The sequence below is a fragment of the Dipteris shenzhenensis genome, chromosome 7 (genome assembly GCF_047967505.1).
Source record: "Dipteris shenzhenensis isolate YYH24624 ecotype China chromosome 7, Dip_SZ_1.0, whole genome shotgun sequence".
Taxonomy (NCBI): domain Eukaryota; kingdom Viridiplantae; phylum Streptophyta; class Polypodiopsida; order Gleicheniales; family Dipteridaceae; genus Dipteris; species Dipteris shenzhenensis.
The window spans coordinates 10,804,118-10,825,243 of NC_141602.1; the positions used below are offsets into that span (position 1 = coordinate 10,804,118).

The following is a 21,126-nucleotide window of genomic DNA, read 5'->3' on the forward strand; positions in this document are numbered from 1 at the left end:
TTTGCTTGATCACTTTGGTACATGTTGAGCTCCATATTAAGCCGGCCGATCTTAGTTACAAGATGCATTCTAACATTTGAAGGAGCCCTTTGAAAGAAGGAAAGTGACTCTATTTTAATCGAGTGTGCCTTTGTCAAGTTTGGTTTGCAGACCGAAATCGCCTGACCATTGTAAGAATTCTTGAAGATGTCCAAAAGCAACTAAAAACCAAAGGCAAAGGCTCAATAGGCCCATAGATGTCATCTATCCTCTAGCAAGTATATATGACATCCTCTTTAGGTAGGGTGTCTCATGCACAAAAAGCTTCTAGGCTACATGGCTGGCTCTCACCATAGCCTGCACAACATATGTGGCTTACACAATCACATGGTAATCGCAACAACAATTTGAAAAGGGATTTCCCATCGTTCTTGATATCAAGACCTAATATTTTGGTACATTAAATGGATACTAAGCTGCTTAATAACATCAAAATCACAGGAACACACTCAATGTGTCACCTACCTTTTTAAGTCCATTCAATCAATAAAATGTTGAGTATTGTGGTGTTCAAATTTCCAATCCAAACTTTCAAAATGATTTGAAGGCCCCACATAAAAAGAGTAAGAACTAATTCCTCACAGTGGGACTCAACATGTTGAATAATGTTAAGCATGCATGACATTGTATCCTCCATAGTGCAAATCATTTAACCAGGTGATTCATGGACATCCTTAATCCTTACATTTCATTGCTTTTCTAATGGCTCGCCAATGTGAAAGCTCAATTCACTTTTCCCCTATAAAGAAATTCATGTCGTTTGTTACTCCTGCATATCGTCTTGCTCAAATCCTTGTACGCCTTTATCACCTTTGGATTCAAAGAATGACATCACCAAGTGATGCACAATCATGATCCAGCTAAAAGTAATCTTTTTTAAACTGAAGATACAATTCTACTATGGCACAACAGCTTTATTTTTTACAACATGAAGAGCTAGAAGCTGTCGTAACATGAGCAATGTGGTCTGTATCCAACGTTCCCAACTCAGAAATTTGGTGTGTCATCATGCCACAGATGCATCCTCTGTTTACAGGCACTGTCGGCTATTCTAAACCTACAAATTATGGTTGAGGTGTCTCATTTACTTTGTATCGTCAGAATTTCACAATCTTTGAACATCACACATCACTGTTTCCTCTCTTATCCAATACCTCAGCAGCCGATTAAAAGAATAGAACTGCTTGAGCATCAGCCCGAAATATTGAAACAATGAACTACTGTTCACTTACAAAGAGTTTTGCCTAGCCCAATATCTGTGATTTCCAATGTGATCTCTAGCCCAAGTACATTGAGCATAAGGCTTTGGGAATCCTGCAAAGTCCTAGTCGAACCGTTACCATCAGATTACATTGAACAAAACTTGTCCAGATTATAAACAAAACTAGCCTATCCTTCAGTGGGAAAAAGCAGCCTGAAACCAGAATGAAATGTCTCAAGAACTGAGCTCTGCACGAGACACGGTCACATCTTGCTGCCAATTGGCTCCTTACATTCACTTGTCTTCTTTATGGAACTCTTTACTTTTTCCGAAGTTAACAAAATGCTGAGGTCCACCTTGTACCTTCTGCATTCGCCCCTTCATATTCTCAAGTAACAAAGACATGGAAGCAGCTTTAGCATACCCCAATACAATTTTCAAATTGAAGCAGCATACACTCTTGGGATTTTGAGATATATAGGAGGTCATCTAATGAATGATTTTCAGATGAAAGATGCAGGGTGACAACTTACCAGTAATGAAGTATTTTCAGCCGAAAGCTTCTTGCATACATCACCTAGCCGTTCCACCTCCACTTTCAATGAGGTGTTTTCAGCAGTAAGACATTCCACTTTTGCTGCAAGTTCTTCATATTCGGCCTGTTTGTTGCACATCACAATATAAGCCCTTTACAACTTGCCAGTCAGTTACCTGGCCAGTGGGTTCATTAGCAAGGCAGTAGAAGCCATTGAATGAGAGGTTCTAATAATGTGACAACTACCTGTTTGCGCATTCTCGATCGCCTAGCTGACTCCCGGTTTGCCTGTTTTCTCCTCTGTCTCTTCAGTTCTCTATCATCCTGCACATTTTTTGTGAACTCATTGTAGAATTTAAAAAGCCATTATGTCAGCACTCAAACAGCAAATATTTCCTCCGGCATCGTCTACCTGCAGCCATAATTCTGCAGAGCCTCCGTCACTACCAGGACCACTAAAAGCGACGTTTGTGATGGCTGGAGCAAGGGCACCTGGAGACTTCAACATTCCTTGTTCAGGTGGGACTGCAGATGCCGTTCCTGGACCACTCCAATATTCCATTCCAATGTTCAAGGGTAAGGCAAGATTTGCTGGCTTCTCTCCTACAACCATCTGTGACATTGTTGTGGGTGGGTTTGCTCTACTTGCTTCAGGGTGCCCTAGATGGGCATTCATTGAAGATATATCATTGCCTTTTGCACCTGGAGCTGCACAAATCTCAGCATTGAAAATGAATAAGAGACGCACAAATGCCTGCAAGGTAGCAAAACATTTAGACAGAGGTGCCATCATTCTACAAAATTGCCAAAAAAATAATAGATAGACAAGCCGAATAGTATATCACATTGGATGCCTATTCATGTATATTGTATGGGCAGTGGCGTATATTTATTGGCAAAACAAACTTTTCTAGTAACGCCAACACCATGAACAATGTCTTTTGCCACAGGTCCGGTAACAGTATGGCCCTCTTGTGATAACTTTCACCATGCATGCAATGCATATCAGCGGAAGCAACTTTAATGAAGAATAGTTCACACAGGAGAGAGAGAGAGAGAGAGAGAGAGAGAGAGAGAGAATTAGATCTATACCCTATTCATATGGGCAGTGGCATATATTTATTGGCAAAACAAACTTTTTTAGTAAAGTCAACATGATGAACTTGTCTTTTCCCAAGGGTTTGGTAACACTACGGCCCTCTTGTAAGAACTTTCACCATGCATGCAATGCATATCAGCCAAAGCAACTTTAACGAAGAATAGTTCATGAGAGAGAGAAAGAGTAGATCTGAAATACACAACGCAAACAGGACGAAAACTGAAGCTCAGGTACAATATCTGGAAACCACAATCTCCTCAACTGGATTTCAGCAGTAGCCTTCCTTGCAAAACTCCTCAGACAAGACATGAAGGAACAATGCACCACACTACACACTACCTCTTGAAGTGATGAAGTGGCGAAGAGTCACACTTGTATAGCCCACACTATGACTGGGCTGGTTGACCAGCCCTAGATCTAGGCCGACCAGCTGATCAGCCGACTTGGAGCCTCTGACCTGCTGCCAACTGCCACCTATTTCCCTCCACCAGAAACTTTGAATTGATTAGAGATCTACGATCTACCGGTCTGAGTGAACTGTACCACTCCCTCTTGTCAGTCATATGCTGTGTGGCACGACCATAGACATACCAGACGTCTAGGCTTCAAAATTCTCTCCTCAATTATAAGGAACAATCCATCGATGACGACATTTTGGTTGCTCTTGGTCTGTCCTTGTTGGTTTCTTTCTTCTTGCACTCCTTGGAGTAGAGCCCATCTTGTTGCAGTAGAAGTCTTGATAGATTCATCCTCTTGCCCATCCTTCCTTCTTTCCTAGTAGAGCCATACATGCTTTCCTTTGCCCTTGCCCTTTGTTGGCATTGAGAGCTTTGTCAGTATCTGCACCATCATACATCTTCATTCAAAGCTCTTCCTTCAGGATTATGGCCCCAAGCTCTCAAAGGTGGGTTTTTGCTCTCACCCATTGTCAATCGTGACAAAGTCATGGAAACTTCAAGGTAGCTTGCTTATACAAGCCTTAGCAAGGCTCTTGGTATCCAGATTCTCACCCACTCAGACTGGGTGCGCTTTTACACATGGCTGCTGCCACATCATCTGCTGCTTCATTCCGTAGCTGTTCTGCCACAAACACATCAAATTGATACCACGTGGCCCATGTGCCACACCATCTCACGTGAAGTGCTTGAGCTGGGTCTTCCCATTGGACAGCAAGAAGCTGTCTTGGACAGAAAAAACTGCCCCAACATGCAGCCCCTTCCATCATGGAGATGGGAGGCTGATCCTTGATGCATCTGCATCCCTCCTCCACCTATGCTAGCATGCTCCCAGCTTCTCCTCATACGGGAGCCGTACGGGTGAGCAAATAAGCTATGGTGAAGAATGACAGAGGGTGGAGCATTAGTCACATTGCTAGCCACCAAACCTTAGCACAGTCATGGAGCCTACATATAGGAATGAGATGATAAACCTAGCCCATTAACTCAGTAAGACTAGATATTCAATCCATTAGACTGGTTTTTTGCTGGTTATTATCAATACAGGGGGCAGGAAAACAAACCAGCAGATTCGAAGATGTTTGGCTATCAATTCGACATAATAAACCAGGAAGGCTGCTGGACTAGACAGGGATGCTAACTTTGATATATTCAATAGCATAGAACATCTTCAATGTACTTATCACATTGCCATTTATACAATTTAATTTTTTGTTTCATCCAATCTCAATGTCACAACCACAACCTAATTGCAAACAACAAACCATTCAATAAACAAACAACGACCATATCCCATCCAAATAGAACCTCCTCCTTACAGACTCCATCACAGCAAAACATGTTTCTTTCTGAATTTTGCACAACGGTAGCAATGTGCCTGATGCAGTGGCAATGTGCAGGATAAGAGTCATGTACTATTAACATTTAAGCATAAAAGGAAGTTTTTATAATAATAATAATAATAATAATAAATTTAAAAAAAACAAAAAAACCAACAAAAATATAAATATAAATATAAAAGGAAGTTGGAACCACATACCCTCAGCAGAGGCCTGATCCATGCTCCTTTTCTGTAGCACCTGTATGAGCAGAACACCACAAATTGGAGATGTCAGCTATACAAGCAGAGACTGGACTGAACAAATTCCCATAGATACGTCAACTTTGCATCTGAATTTAGCTACCAACATCAAAAAAGGTAAGGCAACGACAAACGTATCTTACATATTTCCCATTGTCCTCCTGACTCCTGTCATATGATCCTTCACTTCCACTCTCCCCACTAACAAGCATTTACAAAATCTCAGGTAGCCAAAATTAACTTTACAAACTCTCACTGTGGTACAGGTCTGTCATGGACTGAAGGCAAATAAAGAGGGAATTAGTAACCCAGACAAAACCACAAGGCTCCTCATACCTTGAAGAGAAAACACAATCCGCTGGCATCTCTTTTCTATCCTCGTCGCCCTTTCCAGTCGCCATGCTAAGGCTTTCTCTTTCCAGTTTCCATGCTAAACCATTCTCTCCTTCCTCCTTTTTTTCAAGAGAAAATACTTTCCTAGATTTGCCTTTGTTTCAGTGATTGAAGAGCCTGTTACCTGAGGAAAATAATGCAACCAATCTGACCTCTCTCTCTCTCTCTCTCTCTCTCTCTCTCTCACACACACACACACACACACACAAAACAAAATAAACGGACACGTATTTTTTTACTGTTTATAATTTAATTTGGCACACATAGCTTGCAAGACGAAAAGGGGTGCCAAATGGGGGTGGCATTCTCAAAGACGTGAAAGATACAATGAGCTCCCTAGAGGTCCCCCCCTTACCACTAACTCACTCTCCAAATGAAGGAATGCCCCTCACTACACATTGAAAAGAAGACGCTGTTATGGCAATGGCCACAGCCTTGTGGACTATGTCTTGCTTGCATCTCGAAAATTTCATCTCATAGTGAACCCCCTTATGCCAACTCACAACCCATCCCTCCCATATTACTACTATGACTTTGACCACTCACTGGAACACAATTATGGTAGATACTTCTTGGCACTCCTAGACGATATAAAAAGTCAACAAAGCTTAGGCACCACGCCCAACGTCCACCTAGCCAAAAGATCACCACTGAAGCATCTATTTCCCATAATCGTTGGTACAATGAAAAGTGCAACATGCTTTGGAAACATTGGCTGGAAAGACTGCCTAGAGTGGCACAAGAAATGAGAGTCCCTCATGCGGCACGAGCAAGAACTCTTTAAGCACCCTTTACAACAAAGAATTTGGATAAGAATCTAGAAAAAAAGTTACATGCCCCTTCCAAAATCCTAGTCATTGGAGGGCCTATACTAGTTGTTAGCCCTGGGTTAGGCTAACTGGTATGTGGCCACCGAGCATCGACCTCGGTTAGCATTAAGGAGCGGTGGAGACGGTCGAGAAGTTGACCAATTGGCGAGTAGCGGTTGGCGCACTGAGCGCACGCTCAAATAGAAGGCGGTTCTTTAGGTCGAAATCGAGTTGTAACAAGCGAGGAGGAAAACAAGAGAGCAGTGTGTCGAGTTCTCTCCCCTGACCTGAGTTGATAGGTTAGGGAGTGTTCATTGCAAGCCGAGGCGGCTTGGTTGTATCAAGCTGTTTTGATCCAATGATTATGAACTAGTTATTAACTCTCTTCTGTTCAACTCTAGTCCTAGCCTTGAAGTCCCTCGTAATAGGACCTCCCCTAGTAGTCTATATCTCTAAATGTCCTCACACAGTACTAAAAAAGGGGATGTTTGTCTTCTCCCTCAGGATATCGTAGCATAATCTCATGTTTGTGGAGAAAAGTACATGCTGCAATATTTAAATAGCCTCTTTAGGCTTAATTTAATCAAAAAGCTTTATGTTCTCATACAAAGATATTGCCAGAGGCATAGTACTAATATAATATGTGCCGTGCAACACCTCAATCGGTACCCTTGCAGTAACTCTTTATTAGTTCCATCACATGTACTCAAGACGCAATCACATTAGTAGCAATCGATTGAATCGATCCCCAATATAATTGCACTCAATGTACAATAAGCAAAAATAACACCAATAGCAATAGCAACATCAGTATTAACATGGAATAACCCACAATACCAACCATCTAGCATGGCAAAACAACAGTCCAATCAGGTGTCGCCAACTTTGCACAAAGCATCTACTACAACCTTATTGCGCCCGGTGCAGTCCCATGGAATACTTTGCCATAGTCAACATGACTATGATATAATATAATATCCCGAGCAAGTGATGTAAGAAATACAATTTCCATAACACATCCGTCTAGAACATCAGCAATGAAGGCAGTAAAACCCTGTTGTCGGTCAAAGCTGCAATCGAAGAGCGAAGAGCTGTGGGAATCTAGCTCAGATGTCCTCATGAGCAATGCAGGCAAGTAGTGCGTGGTGATTGTCCTCAATTGACCCGAAGGAGTCACAGCATGTGCAGGTGTGGTCGGTGGCTCAAGCAAATATCTAGATGACTCCAGGAACATGCCCAAACTCCACACGCCCACACATCCTTGAGCATCCATTTATACAAAGTCTTTGTACTGAGTTTTTGTCAGCACTCCGGAGGTGAAGGGCAGACTCAACCATGACGAAGGCTAGCACTAAAGGAGAAGGCTATCAAAAAGTAGTCCAAAATCTCTTCATTCAAGCTACAACTACTTGTGAAGACTTTAAAAAATCATTTTAGTCTCTCTCAGACGAGCATCTAAATCTAGCTGATAAGGCAACGCACTACTTATGATAGAAAGAATTATCGCAATATCAACATGCAGCAATGTGGACGAAAACTTAAAACTTCACAAGTAATTGTCCGCTGTTATGGCCAAACCATATATTTGTGGCTGAAGCAAATTTATGAGCAATGTTGGAGTGTCAATGACCCACTTGTGCGCCCCTTTGTGAGGAGTAAAAGGGGTCACGGCGCATTAGGAGGTAGAAGTATCTGGACAAGAGGATTGCGCAGGGCTTCAGCATGTATGGTGGACTGGCAAGGCCTGGAACAACAGCTGGAACTGTCGCAGGTCCACATGGCATCTCTGGCTGGAGCCGGTCATCAAAAACAGCAGGTCTGAACCACTGCCAGGGCCTATTTATAGCCCAGGCAGTAGGTGCCTGCATCTGGATCACAAAATGTACCAAAACAGGTCAATTTCCAGTCGGTGGATCTGCAGACAAAGTCGGGTCGTGCAGACAGATCTGGTGGTCTATTTTTACAGACACCAGGCTCCCCTCCATTTCCTATAAATAGGCACTTGCTGCTGGCCATTCTCATGCAGCAACTGAAGCCTCTGAAGGCCGCACAACGTGTGTAGTGTAACAGATATTCTAGTCTGTAGTTCTCAGCCATCCTTTTTGCCAAGCACCATTGGCTGGATGCAATTGGCTCTTGTCTGAGCAGTTTTCCCACATTTTGTGGCTGACTATACTGCATTCTCTATGCTCTCTACTCGCTGCATTGTCTGATTGCTTTTCAGTTAGCATGTGCTGCTAGTTCTGAGGGAGATCAATGATAGATTAGAGTTTAGGGTTGCTGTCCAAACAGTCCCTAAGGATTCTTCTTGAACCATTTCGGATTTGGAAAAAAGGCTGTTGCATAGAGAGGAGAATGAAGCATATCCTCCGTTGCTTTCTCCTGCCAAGTTCTCTCTCAGTACCTTCAAAGATCACACCAAGACATGCATCATCCTTGTCCACAAATTGTTGATAGGCCGATACACTCTCACATACTTCTCCACATCATCCCATCCGCACAGTTGATATTCCGACATCTCCAATCATCCCAATCTTGGCTGAAGACCATTTGCTTCAAGGAAACTTCCAACTTTACCAAGTATTGGAGCACGACGAAGTTTCATGCGAATCTAGTATTATCTGGTTTCAGCAACTTGAATTTTAATAATTTGGCTACATGGCCTGGAGATGATTTGCTGCACCTCCTTGCCATGAGAGATAGCCCAGCTTCATCCATGCCAGCGCAGATAGGCATTTTATACCTATCAGGCAATCTTAAACAGAGTGCATGTGAAGATTCAAAAAAGAAAAACAGCAACAGGGAGGGTAAATGAGCATATGACATAGAGACTAAGAGCAATCAAGCGTGCTAACGCTCACCCATTCAACCAGCTCAATTTCATATGATGACACAGTCAGAATGAACGGGCCTCTAACCAACCACAGCTCAAGTTGAGAACTCCAGAAATTCTAAAACCAAGCATTCAGCAAGGCCTATTTTACCACACATTGAACAATGAGAAAACCCAGAAGTCTCCCCATCAATTTTTCATTCAGTACTTAACAGGAATGAGAAATTCACTTCAAAAACAAGTGGGTACCGTAAATAGCCTTGCAGATCATCGACCATCCACTCGACTACTCCAAGAGCGGCTCTGCAAGAACCTAAGCGTTGAGTGCCCTTAACAACAAAGGGGCAAGATACAGGTCAGAAACTCATAAACGTGAGGAGCTTAGAAAACTGGCATATCAACAGGGCCGCAAATACTTTTTTCCCTTTTGAACATAAATCAACAAATAAAAAACACCCTAGTCATGCACGGGCAAGCGCAACTTTTTTAGAACCGACACACAAATCGCGCCATCATGCAACTTCAGCAAGAGAGTTGTAAAACACCTAAGCCTTGCCTGCAAATACCCAGGATCCCTAAACTCGACACGGCAAAATGGACGAAAGAGCGGAACATCGAAATTACTGGAAAAGCTCAAAAAAAGCAAGGTCCAAGAACAATAACGGAGTCTAAATTCGCTACAACACAGCACTTTCTTTGGGCTCAAAGACGTGACAGGTCCTTAAAATATAAAATTGTTTGTTGCAGAAAAGGTGGTGACACTGTTTCAAGTTAGGGCTGAGGAGCTCTACCACTTGGTATTGTGAGTCAGCCGAAGAAGCAAGATTGACCAGACGGATGATCCATGCAAAATTCAACACAGCTAAAGAGAAATACTTTCAGAGCAGTCTGTGCGGCTAAACCCAAAGCCGCAGAAGCTGTGGTGTTGAACCAAAGAGGCCCCAAAAACGTGGGCGTCAAGGTCTGAGGGTGGGCTAAAACCAAAGACCCAACAGAGTGAATGTGGAGAGGAGGCGAAAGGTGAGTGGGAGGTTAAAATTTGACAGTGAAATTCAGGAGGGGGGGGGAAATCGATAGGGGGGAGGAAACCCAAACCCCAAAAGCAGTTGGAGAGGAAGGAGGGAAGGAGGAAGCAATGGAGAGAGTGGAAATGAGGAAGAGGAGAGGAACCCAAATCAGAGAGGATGCAGAGGCATGCACAGAAATTTTACTTATTTTTGAAAGAGAAAACGCGCGAGGGAGGTTTTGCATACCTGGCAGAGAGAAGCGCCAGCGAGGAAAAGCCCACAAAAGCCCTTGAAACTAAGTATGAAACAATCAAAGAAAGAAAGAAAGAAAGAAAGAAAACGAAAGAAAGGCTACCCACAAACGCTGGTCTCCTCGTCCTATCTTCTCCCTCTCCTTTCTAACCCTTTTTGGCTTGCTTTCCTATCCTATCAGTGTATTCAAACCTTCATCTCCTAGCACACATTCTCATCTCATTCCATCAGCTTCTTCTTCCTTCCTCTCCCCCCTCTCCTCTTCTCTCCCACACCACTCGGAAACTCTTCTCTCCCACAGCATGATCAGTGCTGCAATCTTCAACGAGACCTCACAAAACCAAAACTTGCTCTTGGTCTCCGCGAACTAGATTGCTTGGCCAGTTGGGCTCTTGATGAATACTTCTCTCTTTTGCTATCTTGTTGAGGTTCACATGAGTCACGTTGTCAGAAATGATGCAGAAGATTGATGTTCAATTGCATGCAACCTTTTGTAGAGATTTCGTTATCATCCAGTCCTGCTTGCACTTGATGTTGTTCATGTCGACAGTAAAACGTAGTTTTTCTTTTTTTCGGAGGAAGACAAATTCCTATTCTTTGCACTGTAAGCAAATCTATTGTCATTCCACTTCGAGCGAACGACGGGGAGATGTATTTCAGAAATGTATAAATAATAAATCAAAACCAAATTGAGACAGAAGCATGCAACTGTGACAGGAATAATCCAAACCCAAAGCTGCATTGCATGTACGACAAAAGTTCCAGCACCATTTGCAACTTCATTGGATCCCTTTTTTCGAAGGCACAAATGTTTATTTTTTGGGTCAAATTATGTTCCTACGCTTTAGGAAATAGTACTTCCGCGCTCTAGTCGGATGGCCCTCGAGCGTGTTGTAACCTAATGGACCTACTGTGTTGTGGCTCCTTATGTAGTACTGCTCTAAAGTTCGTGCTTTGTCTACAGTGTCTGTTGTTTCCAAAACTTTGATTTCGAATTGCGATCCTGTTGCCTAAGAGGTCAAGACCGATCATTCCACATTGCGTTTCCTTGGGCTTTCGGATCATATATTGCCTATGGTAATCGTAGAACGTGCTATCCTCGATGACGCTCGGTCTCCCGCAGTATATGTCGACCGGGTACAGGGTGACGTTGTTGTTTCGCGAGATGATGCGTTGTCTTAGAGATGGTGGGGAGGAGTCGACATAGTGAACGGTCTCGCTCCTTGTGATTGTTGGTATCTGCATGTAGTTTAGCACGGCCTCTATTGGAGAGGTTGGTTTTAATAGGAGGCTCGCGGTGATGAGTTTCAGCTTTACTTCGTCGAGATGTTGCAACCCCAAACGCGAGGCGTCTTCTGAACGGATGTTCAGTTTGCCCATTGGTTCAGATTTCATCGCGTACTTGAGGAGGTAGTGAGAGATTGAAGAGTTTGTCACCCGCTGTATGTTCATGTGTGCACCCCACAACAGTAACACGGAAGGGTGGTAAGGGATGACGTTTCGGTGCTCATGTCCCAGCCGGTAATACAACCAACGTTGCGTCAGAGGGTCGAGGATGGGTTCATATTCTAGCTGTGTTGCGAAAGGGAAGCCGTGCTTGCAACTGTGGTGTGACGGTCCGACGTAGCACGCTTTCCTGCATACGTGCAACTGCTTCCTGAGAACTAGTTCTCGCAGCCTTGTGTTTTGAGGATCCAGGGCCTCGTCCCTAGGGACGTAAGCCGCAATCTCATTTGCAATTCGCTGACGGTCATCATGGTGGACCCACAATATGACATGGGCATGTAGGGAGCCCCTGTTTTGTATCTCATAACGAATGACATGGTGTTGTATTCGGCCAAGCAGACCGTCGGATGAAAGCAAATGCTTGCGCATGAACATGTGGAAGCGTGCGTGGAAAAGTGCCACGCATTCAACAGGACAGTCCTTCCAAGTGAATTGCGCATTATAATGTGTTGCGATGCTCTCGATCACATTAATTTCTTACCACCGTGTATCGGTGACCTCGTCTGCAGTGAATGTCAGAAAGAAATCTGGGAGGCCCCAAGCATCGACCATCGTTATGAGGTCCTTCAGTTGCCGTCGATGCCACGATGGGGACCCCGGCATTGTTGATGGCATGCTGTAGCGAAGCACGTGTCTCATTGTGTCTTCATCGGTCGTGGCAGGGTTGGCTTGCCTATATTGGTCGATGTCTCGTTGCAAGCATGTAGAGTTGCTTGAATTGGCAATCATCACTGCCTGTTTTAACTGGAAAATGATCAACAAGTACGGCTTGTAGAGCGTGTAGATAGAGAATAAGGTGCATATTCTCATTTTCACATAGTTGCTGAACTGTATGCAGCCATCATAGTAGCCCCGTCCGAAAGGGAACAGGAAGGGGAACACTGCTGACTCCATGGTTATGTCAACACACGCACTGCCAGCTGCTGCTACTCCGTCGACGTGGAATGAAGCGACCCTCTCTGAAAGCATTTCTATACCCCGTAGCTGTATGGAGGCAACTCATGCTTGTCCCTTGCATCAAAGGCGCGACGGTTCGCGAGGTCCATGTTTTGCAAAAGCAGGAGCTTAGGCTGAGATTCCGCTATTGACATTAACTCAAAGGGAGCTGTCTCATCGTGTAGTTCCAAGATACCTGCAATGGTTTGAGGACTCAAGATGCACATACCCATCTTGATGTCCGCACGCTCTGCTAAAGAATTGTACTTGCACAATATTGGATTGTTCTCGATGTTGTATGCGAGCACACCTGACAGCTCGTTCGTCACGATTTCTTGAGCCGAGCTTAGTGGGACGTTTCGCCAAGATATCAGAGGATTGTCTAGAAGTGACCTTCGATCGAGTGTGCCACGAGCAATCGCATTTGCAGTCGTGGTAACTGAAATGGATATATCTATGATGCTTAGCAATTGCGTGTGGAGGTGGTTTGCTTTAAGCAACTGCCGAGAGTACTGTGGCATCAACCGCACAATGTATCTACTCCGCTGGGCATCTCGTGTGCAGCTTTGGCATTTCCAATAAGTCACTTGCATGCCCATATTCTCGCAGGCATCCAAAAGTATCATGTTTCCGAGTGCGGCGCTGTGGCTCGAGATGCCTATGCCTTGCGAAGAAACAATCCTTTGGTTTGCAGACAGTAGCGTGGTTATGCCACAGACACCGCAGATTTGAAGGCTAGAGAAAATAGCCGCGCAATTACTAACCCATTGCTTGTATCTATCTGTGATGGTCAACCACGATGACGTAGCTGGCCTCAAGGACATCTTTCTTGATGTTATATCAAGTTGAATAGCTCAGCCTCTGGCTGCTCTGAGCATTGACGAATGGTCATGTTCGAAGGAGTTTCCGGTGGTCATTTCTACATCGTGACATGAATCGATGTCTTATGTTCGAGTTTAAACACCTATAGGGATTAATAATAAAAACCATCCGAAACTTTGCTACAATTTCACTCATGTGGTTTTGTCTAAACGCAACAGGAAAAACAAAATGGACTGAACCTCTATCTTTAGAAGGTGAAAGAATTGATAAAATAACTTGAATCAAGCAAATACATTTTGTTGTGCGTACCTTTAGGAGAAGACACTCGTTTGGAGGCTGCAAACATCTCGAAAACAGAAGTGTTGCAGACATGATTAGTATGTTGGTCGAACCAAGCAAATGTAATGTTCCCTTGCGGAAACAGAATGTGCGAAGAAGTGTGCGTGCTCAAGATGAGGTGTTTTAAAAAAAAAACCATACGTAATGTATGGTGGAGAGCCGGCACATGTCTCTCCAAAAATTATATATCATAGGGGAACGTGCCATCCCCCCGTTTCGAATAGTCACCTCCAGTGTTGGAGGTGTAGCGCATTAATGCGGACCAGAGCAACAGACGGTCCAGAAACATTTCAGAATTGAAATGACCGTACATTCTACTTACGTGGAGTATCCTTTGTGATGTCCACAGCTCGATGAGAAGTCGCCTATTTCTTTGCTGGAATGTTGGAATCTGAAAAACAATAATGATTAGTCAATATGCATTCCTCATGTTCTGCATGTTTGGATATGTTGGTTAGCATATGTGCAATTTCCTAAAGATGATAAATTCAAGCACAAAAGCTATACACAATCCAACGATCAAAGATGTTCAAACCATCAAGGTAATCATCTTCACACATCTTCGAGCAGTTGTAGTTACAATTTTTGCCTTTGCAAGATTCCAAAAAATTACGACTATGGAAATATAAAAGTGCGTATAAATAACATCTTATTATATCCAAAATGATTCACTATGTCCATGATCTTATGAGTTGGCAATAGTTATCATTGACACTTTTGCAAACTTTGATCAGATCGCAACAATTATTGATGTTTGCATCCCATCCACCTCCAAACTATTTTATTGTGTAGTCTACCAATGGTAGCAACTCAAAGTGTCCATGTTATGTAAGCCACAAGGAGTGTTGCTAAGTCATGGATAATCTCAAAATGCTAACATGAAGTGATAGTGTCAATTGCCTCATAGTAGCAGACAACAAAATTCAGTAGAAAGAGACCAAAAGCTAGACACACCCTCTTGGAAGAAGAGATCTATAGAAAAGGCGCATCACCACCTTGGAGCTTCCATGGCCCTAGCTACTCCCTCCAGACGTGCTGCAACATCGGGAGCTCTAGGAGCTTGCGCCTGTCCTCGTAAGTTTATTGAAATCGTCCCAGTGGAAGGACACTGGTGCTGTGCAATGCCCCCTTCACCGTCTGCTCCCTCCCATCGGGCTGCTTCCTCCAATGCTACCTCCGATCGCCCCAAATCCAAAGAGCTTCATAAGCTCCTAAAGACAAGGATTCCCGCAAGCCTGAGGAGAAGGAGAATTACAAAAACGGACATAACTAATTGAGGCCTATATCTGTAGACAGTGCCAATCATTAACACGATACCGTCAACAACAAATTCGACAAGCGAAGAAAGCCCGGTGAGCTTAACAAAGCTGGAGAGGCTCTCAAGACTGGCAAGATTGATTCCCTCATCAAGTTAGGATTTATCAGCGCAGGAAGCTTTGAGAAGTTAGGAAATAGCTTGCCTTTCAGAGCAAGGCTCTTGCCAGGGCAAGTATCTCCAGCTGCGATTGAACATCCGAGAGAGAGAAGCGATACTAAGGGAGTCTAGTTCAACCACGACAACCTTGGAGTATCCACTGGGCATTTCCTCGATGACACAACCCGAGGTCTTCCCGAGGTGGGTTGTTTCTTCTACAAAAGAAGACCCAAGATCTGGGAATAAATACAGCGAGCCTAGATATCCCTGGCAACGCCATTGTCTAATAGTCGGAGCTCAATCCCAACTTCATTCGGTAGAAGAACCGTGAGACAGTTCCAAGACATAGACTGACGCCCGACGATGGACGTTTTGATGGCACAATTCCGGAAACCAGCAGTGAGAAGACATCGTCAGATTCAGCAAAACACGATGGCTGTTGGGTTTGTACATGTAAAATTGCTTAGGAGGATTAATGGAACTCTTTGAATGAATTCGTTTGATTCAGTCAAGCATGACAACTGCTACGTACTACCCATCAACATAGAATGGCCTTTTTAACCGCGGGCAACGTGAGGGATATATTTGAGCGGGGATTCGTTTGCAGAAAGAATTCTTAATAGCCAAAGAGTGCACTTGATGTGATAATAAATGTTAGTAATAGAGTGGATTTCTGGCGCAGGCAAAAGCACTACTTGGAGAAGCCTCTCTAGATCATGAGTGCACAACTCCGTGGCACTCTTTGGAATATGCAATGCGGAAGATAATTGTCCAGGGAAACCGCTGATAGGGAAACGACTAACGCATTCAGGATGTTGAAATTTTGCCAAAGAAGGAGAATTCTTCATAACCAAGTGAAGTAACAAGTTTGAACGGAAGCGATCAAGAGCGTTGTAGGGTATTCCAATCTGTACATCTCGAAGAAGATTTGGAAGCCTACCTTGATTGAATTTGGCAAAGCCTACGTTACAGAGCCTTCATGTACGAGACGGCTTTCGTTCGTCCTTTTCGCCTATATTTAAAGGTTTTGCCTTGGCTTTTTACGCAGCTTTTCAAAAGCTTTCAAAGCTTTTGGGCTTTCAGAATTTAAAAAATCTAAGGGTGTATATTGTGCCATGTGGAAGCACAAGATTTCAGAATTTGAAAAAACGTCCTAGTGCTGGCCAAGTAAAGAAGGATTCGCTTCATGTCACATCCCACACATTCTCTATCACCTTCTTCCTCCTCCTTCTCTCCTCCCCCTACCGACTTCACACTCCCCTTCTCTGCCACAGCACAACCCTATAAGAGAAAGGATTCATATTTATCAAAATATTTTCAAAACACCATAGACCTCTTTGCTTTAAGAGCCCTCTCCTCTTCTAAACTCCTCTCCATGTCGTAGCATCACACCATCCATGAGTTCTCTTTCTTCCCTCAAATATGAATGAGCTCTCTTCCTTTTCTTCTTTGCTTGCACACAACTTTAATTCCTCTTTAACTAAGAGCCAAAAGAATAATTTATACTTGAGAGGATCTAGTTAAAATTTGCAAAATCAATTTAAAAACACTCCATCATTTGTTGGACTCTCCTGGTGTAACATGCATTATTTTGATGTAAAAGAGCACATGCACACTTAGGTGTGTGCACACACGCACGTGCACACACACACAAATGGAGACAAAGCGGATGATTAATGATAAATTACGCATAGAGTTTTGATAAGCATAAAACTCTTTTGTAAGATTCTTGATAGTTCTTATTAGTATCCCAAGTTCTTCTAGAGATTAACTTTATAGGGATTGAGGGACAAACTCTTTTTTTGTGGATTTGAGCATAATAGTCAAGACCAACTATTGAAGGGATAGGAGGCCCATAAAGGACCTACCCTTGAATGGATATAGTAGTGTGGCTTGCAAGAGAATACCTTTCCTAGAAGTCTTTCAAGTTATAGTAGAGCTTGTTGAGATATCGAGCTCCACTTGTGATATGCCAGGGTGACCATTGTGCATTTATGTCATCGACTTGTTAGCTGCAGATGCGGTTGGTACACCGCCCATGAATAATAGCTGGATGATAGCTATCCTTATGTACTCTAGTTCGTGGCTCAGTTAGTATGCCACCTTAGTTAGTTGAGTTTGGTTTGAGACCCACATATAGGGTTCTTCTATTTCTTTGTACGAGAGTTCTTTTGGCTTTCACAACTAAGAAGAGGAAAATTGTTTTTCAGCCTCCACCTTTGTGTGTATTCCCCCGTTGTATATGTGAGAAAGCCGCAAGTGAGACTCCTTCCTTCTCTCCCACTATCTTCACATGGTATCAGAGCCTGGTTCGTGGTAAGGAGCTCAAGAAAGCAAACCAAGTTCGCGGTGTCCTGGTAAGAGGACTAGTGTTGCTTTCCTTTTTCGAGTTTGGGAGCAAATCTCTGCAAGTAGCACAGCCGGAAAGTGCAAGAGTGCATTGTCTCAGATTGAGACACCCTTCTCAGTGTGGCGAGAGGGCAGTATATGCTGCGGACAAGGGTAAAGCCCTTGGTGACTTTATTTTTCTGATTCGAGGCCATTTCGGGGCCCGTTTTGGAGGCGGAAGTTCTCCGCAAGCACTGAGAAAAAGGCCCTGTTTTTGTTGTGCGACCACTGCTCTGCAGATCGGTGAAAAGTTGCCGCAGAAATTGCATCGTATGCCTGTACGTAGAGATATTGGGAGTTACAGAATCATCCTTATTGCCTGTTCATGCATAATCGTCACTAGGAAGTGACTGTGTGGTCAAATATACCACTTTCGTCAGTTTTGTAGATTTGCCCTTGTGAGGCAGAAGCTGTGTTTTTTGCAGTGATAGAATATTTTGCAGTGTTCTGTAATGGTGTCTGATTCTCTTTCACAGATTGTCACTAAAAAGCTTGACAAGAACAACTTCCAAGCATGGAAGTTTAGAATGACGAATTTCCTTATGGGAAAAGGCTATTGAGAGTTCATTACTGGAAATGAAGAAGAACCAATTCTTCCTAATGTTCCCAATCAACAGGAAATGCAGGCATTTAAAGGATGGCATGAGAGAGCCATAAAAGTTATGTACTAGCTGTCTATCAGTATTTCAGATTCTATGATTGTGCATATTCAGGATGCAAGTACACCAAAGGAGGCATGGGATACTTTGGCAAAAATGTACAGCACAAATACGCAAGCCAGGAAAATGCAGCTCAAGCAGGAGTTGCACAATATGTAGAGAGAAAATATGAGCATCAATGACTACCACATGAAGGTGAAGAAAATTGCAGATGCACTTGCTTCCATTGGGTCGCCAGTGGAAGATGATGATTTAGTTTCTGTGACCTTGAATGGTCTAGGAAAGGATTATGCATAGTTCCGGACATCCATTGCCATCCGTGAAAAATTTCCTGATTTTGAGGAGTTGTTTGCTCTTCTAATTTCTGAAGAGCAGAGAAATGGTGGTGCATCTTCTTCAGGAGGAACTTCAAAAGAAACTGTCTTCTACTCAAATGCTGGAAGAGGTAGAGGTAGAGGTAGAGCGGGTCGATCTAGAGGCCGTGGTAGAAATCAGAATATGCAGCAAACTCAAGAAAACCAGTCCTATGGAGGAGGACGTGGTAACTCTAGAGGCAGGGGGAGCCAAAGAGGTCGTGGTGGATGGCAAAGAGGCCAAAATGCAAACAACAATGTAGAATGCTACTACTATGGTAAAATGGGTCATATGGCTAAAGACTGCTATAAAAAGCAAAATGACATCATGAATGGAAAATTGCAGTAAGAGAATTATGCATCTTCTAGTAGATAGGGTGATGACATAAATGAGCATCTGTTTATGGTGCACCACATGACCAATTCTGTGACAAGTGCAAAAGAAAGCAATGATGTGTGGTATGTTGACTCAGGTGTGTCAAACCACATGACAGGTCATGCAGAATGGATGCAGGATGCAAGGAAAATGGAAAGACCAGGATTTGTGGAGACTGGTGATGATATTGCACATCCTATTGTGCAGATTGGTAAAATTCCTTTGTCTATGCGGGATGGAAAAAAGAAATACCTGTCTGATGTACATGTCCCGAATATCACCAAGAACCTGGTTTCTGTTGGTCAAATGGTTGAGCAGGGCTTGCAAGTCAGATTTAATCCTCATGGATGCTTTGTTGAGGATATGAAAAATAACGGTCGCTTGATAGCAAAAGGAAAGAAGAAGGGTAGGATGTTTACATTGGATGCGGACATGCTTGAATTGAGTGCAGCAATGTTTGCACATGGGACTGGTGTAGTTGCAGATATTGATATTTGGCATAAATGCATTGGTCATGTTAATGTACAGCGACTTAAATCAATGCAGGCCCAAAATGTTGTTGCAGGATTGCCTAAATTCAAGGTTGCAGAAATGCATAAGGTATGTGAAGCGTGTCAATTTGGAAAACAGGCAAGGAAACCATTTCCTAGACATGTTCAAGAGAGTAAGAAGCCATTGGAATTAATCCACTCTGATGTGTGGACTACTAAAGCTGCATCTATTGGAGGCTGTCATTATTTTGTCACTTTTATTGATGACTACAGTAGAAAAGTTTGGGTGTATTTTATGAAAAAGAAAAGTGAAGTGTTTGGGCATTTCAAAGCTTTTAAAGCTATGGTTGACAAAGAAACAGGCCTGCAAATAAAATGCCTAAGGTCAGATGGAGGGGGAGAGTACCTCTCAAATGAGTTTGCAAGGTTCCTGCAGGAGCATGGCATAAAGCAGCAATATTCATGCAATCATACCCCACAGCAGAATGGACTTGCAGAAAGGAAAAAGAGGCATATTGGAGAGGTATCTCGGGCCATGCTAAATGAAAAAGACCTACCAGATTATTATTGGGCTAAAGCAGTTGCTACAGCAGTTTACATAATGAACAGGACTCCCACTGCAGCAATACATGGCATGACGCCAGAGGAGATGTATACTGGTAGGAAACCAGATATTTCTCATTTCAAAATTTTTGGTTGCATTGCCTATGTTCATGTGCCAAATGAGTTGAGGTCCAAGTTGCTTTCTAGCAACAACTGAGCAAGGAAGAAGAAGAGCTTGATGTGTGGAGGAGGTTGAGCTTCGTCCTACTGATCCAAAAGCTGAGAAGTGCATCTTTATTGGTTATTCTCTGCAGTAGAAAGGGTATAGATGCTATAACCCTTCTACTCGTAAGTTTACAGCGAGCAGAGATGTTGTTTTTTATGAGATGAGCAGCTGGTATAAACCAGTAAATGTGATTGATGATGGAGATGCACAAAATGGTAATGCTGCATAGAATTCACAGCAGCAATCACAAAATATTAGTGGACCTACAGTGTCCTCTAGCAGTGGTTCACATACTTCACCATGGACAGGCAGATTGAGATTAGGAGAATCTCCTCAAAGCAATGCAGATAGTGGTATGCAGGTATCACGAAAAGTAAAAGAGAAGGTAGATCAGCCCATGTTTGATGTGAATGCAGGTCACTCTTATGTGGATGGTGAATCCAGTGGCTCAGAACAGAGCATTGATGATGAGTTGGGTATTCCTTTTGTTATTACACCTGGAGTAAGGAAGACCAAGGATGTTTTGAGAGCACCTGGAAGTGAGCCTATTTTGCGCAGGTCTACCAGAGCTAGGTATCCTATGGATAGGCTGAAATATGATGGATTTACAGCTATTCACTATGCCTATATGGTCAAAGTGATACAAGAACCAGAACCCACTTCTTTTGAGCAAGCCATGGGAAAAGAAAAATGGGAGAAAGCCATGGATGAAGAAATGGATGCCTTGGAAGAAAATGCTACATGGGAATTGGTGCCTTTGCCTAAAGACAAGAATGCAATTGGTTGTAAGTGGGTTTATAAGGTGAAGCACAATGCAGATGGTTCTATGAACAGATATGAGGCAAGATTAGTTGTCAAGGGGTATGCA

General features: G+C 43.2%; 1 protein-coding gene across 9 annotated transcripts; it reads right to left on the minus strand.

The window, feature by feature from the left end:
- Nucleotides 1-699: 699 nt before the first annotated feature.
- Nucleotides 700-10,430, minus strand: LOC147899941 (bZIP transcription factor 16-like). Of its 9 annotated transcripts, none has more exons than XM_087377463.1 (9): nt 10,200-10,428; nt 9,196-9,249; nt 5,248-5,428; nt 5,055-5,112; nt 4,870-4,909; nt 2,188-2,483; nt 2,022-2,099; nt 1,774-1,899; nt 700-1,618 (listed from the first exon to the last, which is right to left on the minus strand). In XM_087377463.1, the coding sequence occupies exons 3-9, from the start codon at nt 5,310-5,312 to the stop codon at nt 1,535-1,537; spliced, it is 747 nt and encodes a 248-aa protein (XP_087233589.1). In that variant the 5' UTR covers nt 5,313-5,428; nt 9,196-9,249; nt 10,200-10,428; the 3' UTR covers nt 700-1,534. The 9 variants fall into 9 exon arrangements, with proteins under 9 accessions (XP_087233589.1, XP_087233595.1, XP_087233591.1 ...); XM_087377469.1 differs by having other exon boundaries at nt 9,177-9,249; XM_087377465.1 differs by having other exon boundaries at nt 9,196-9,259.
- Nucleotides 10,431-21,126: the final 10,696 nt, after the last annotated feature.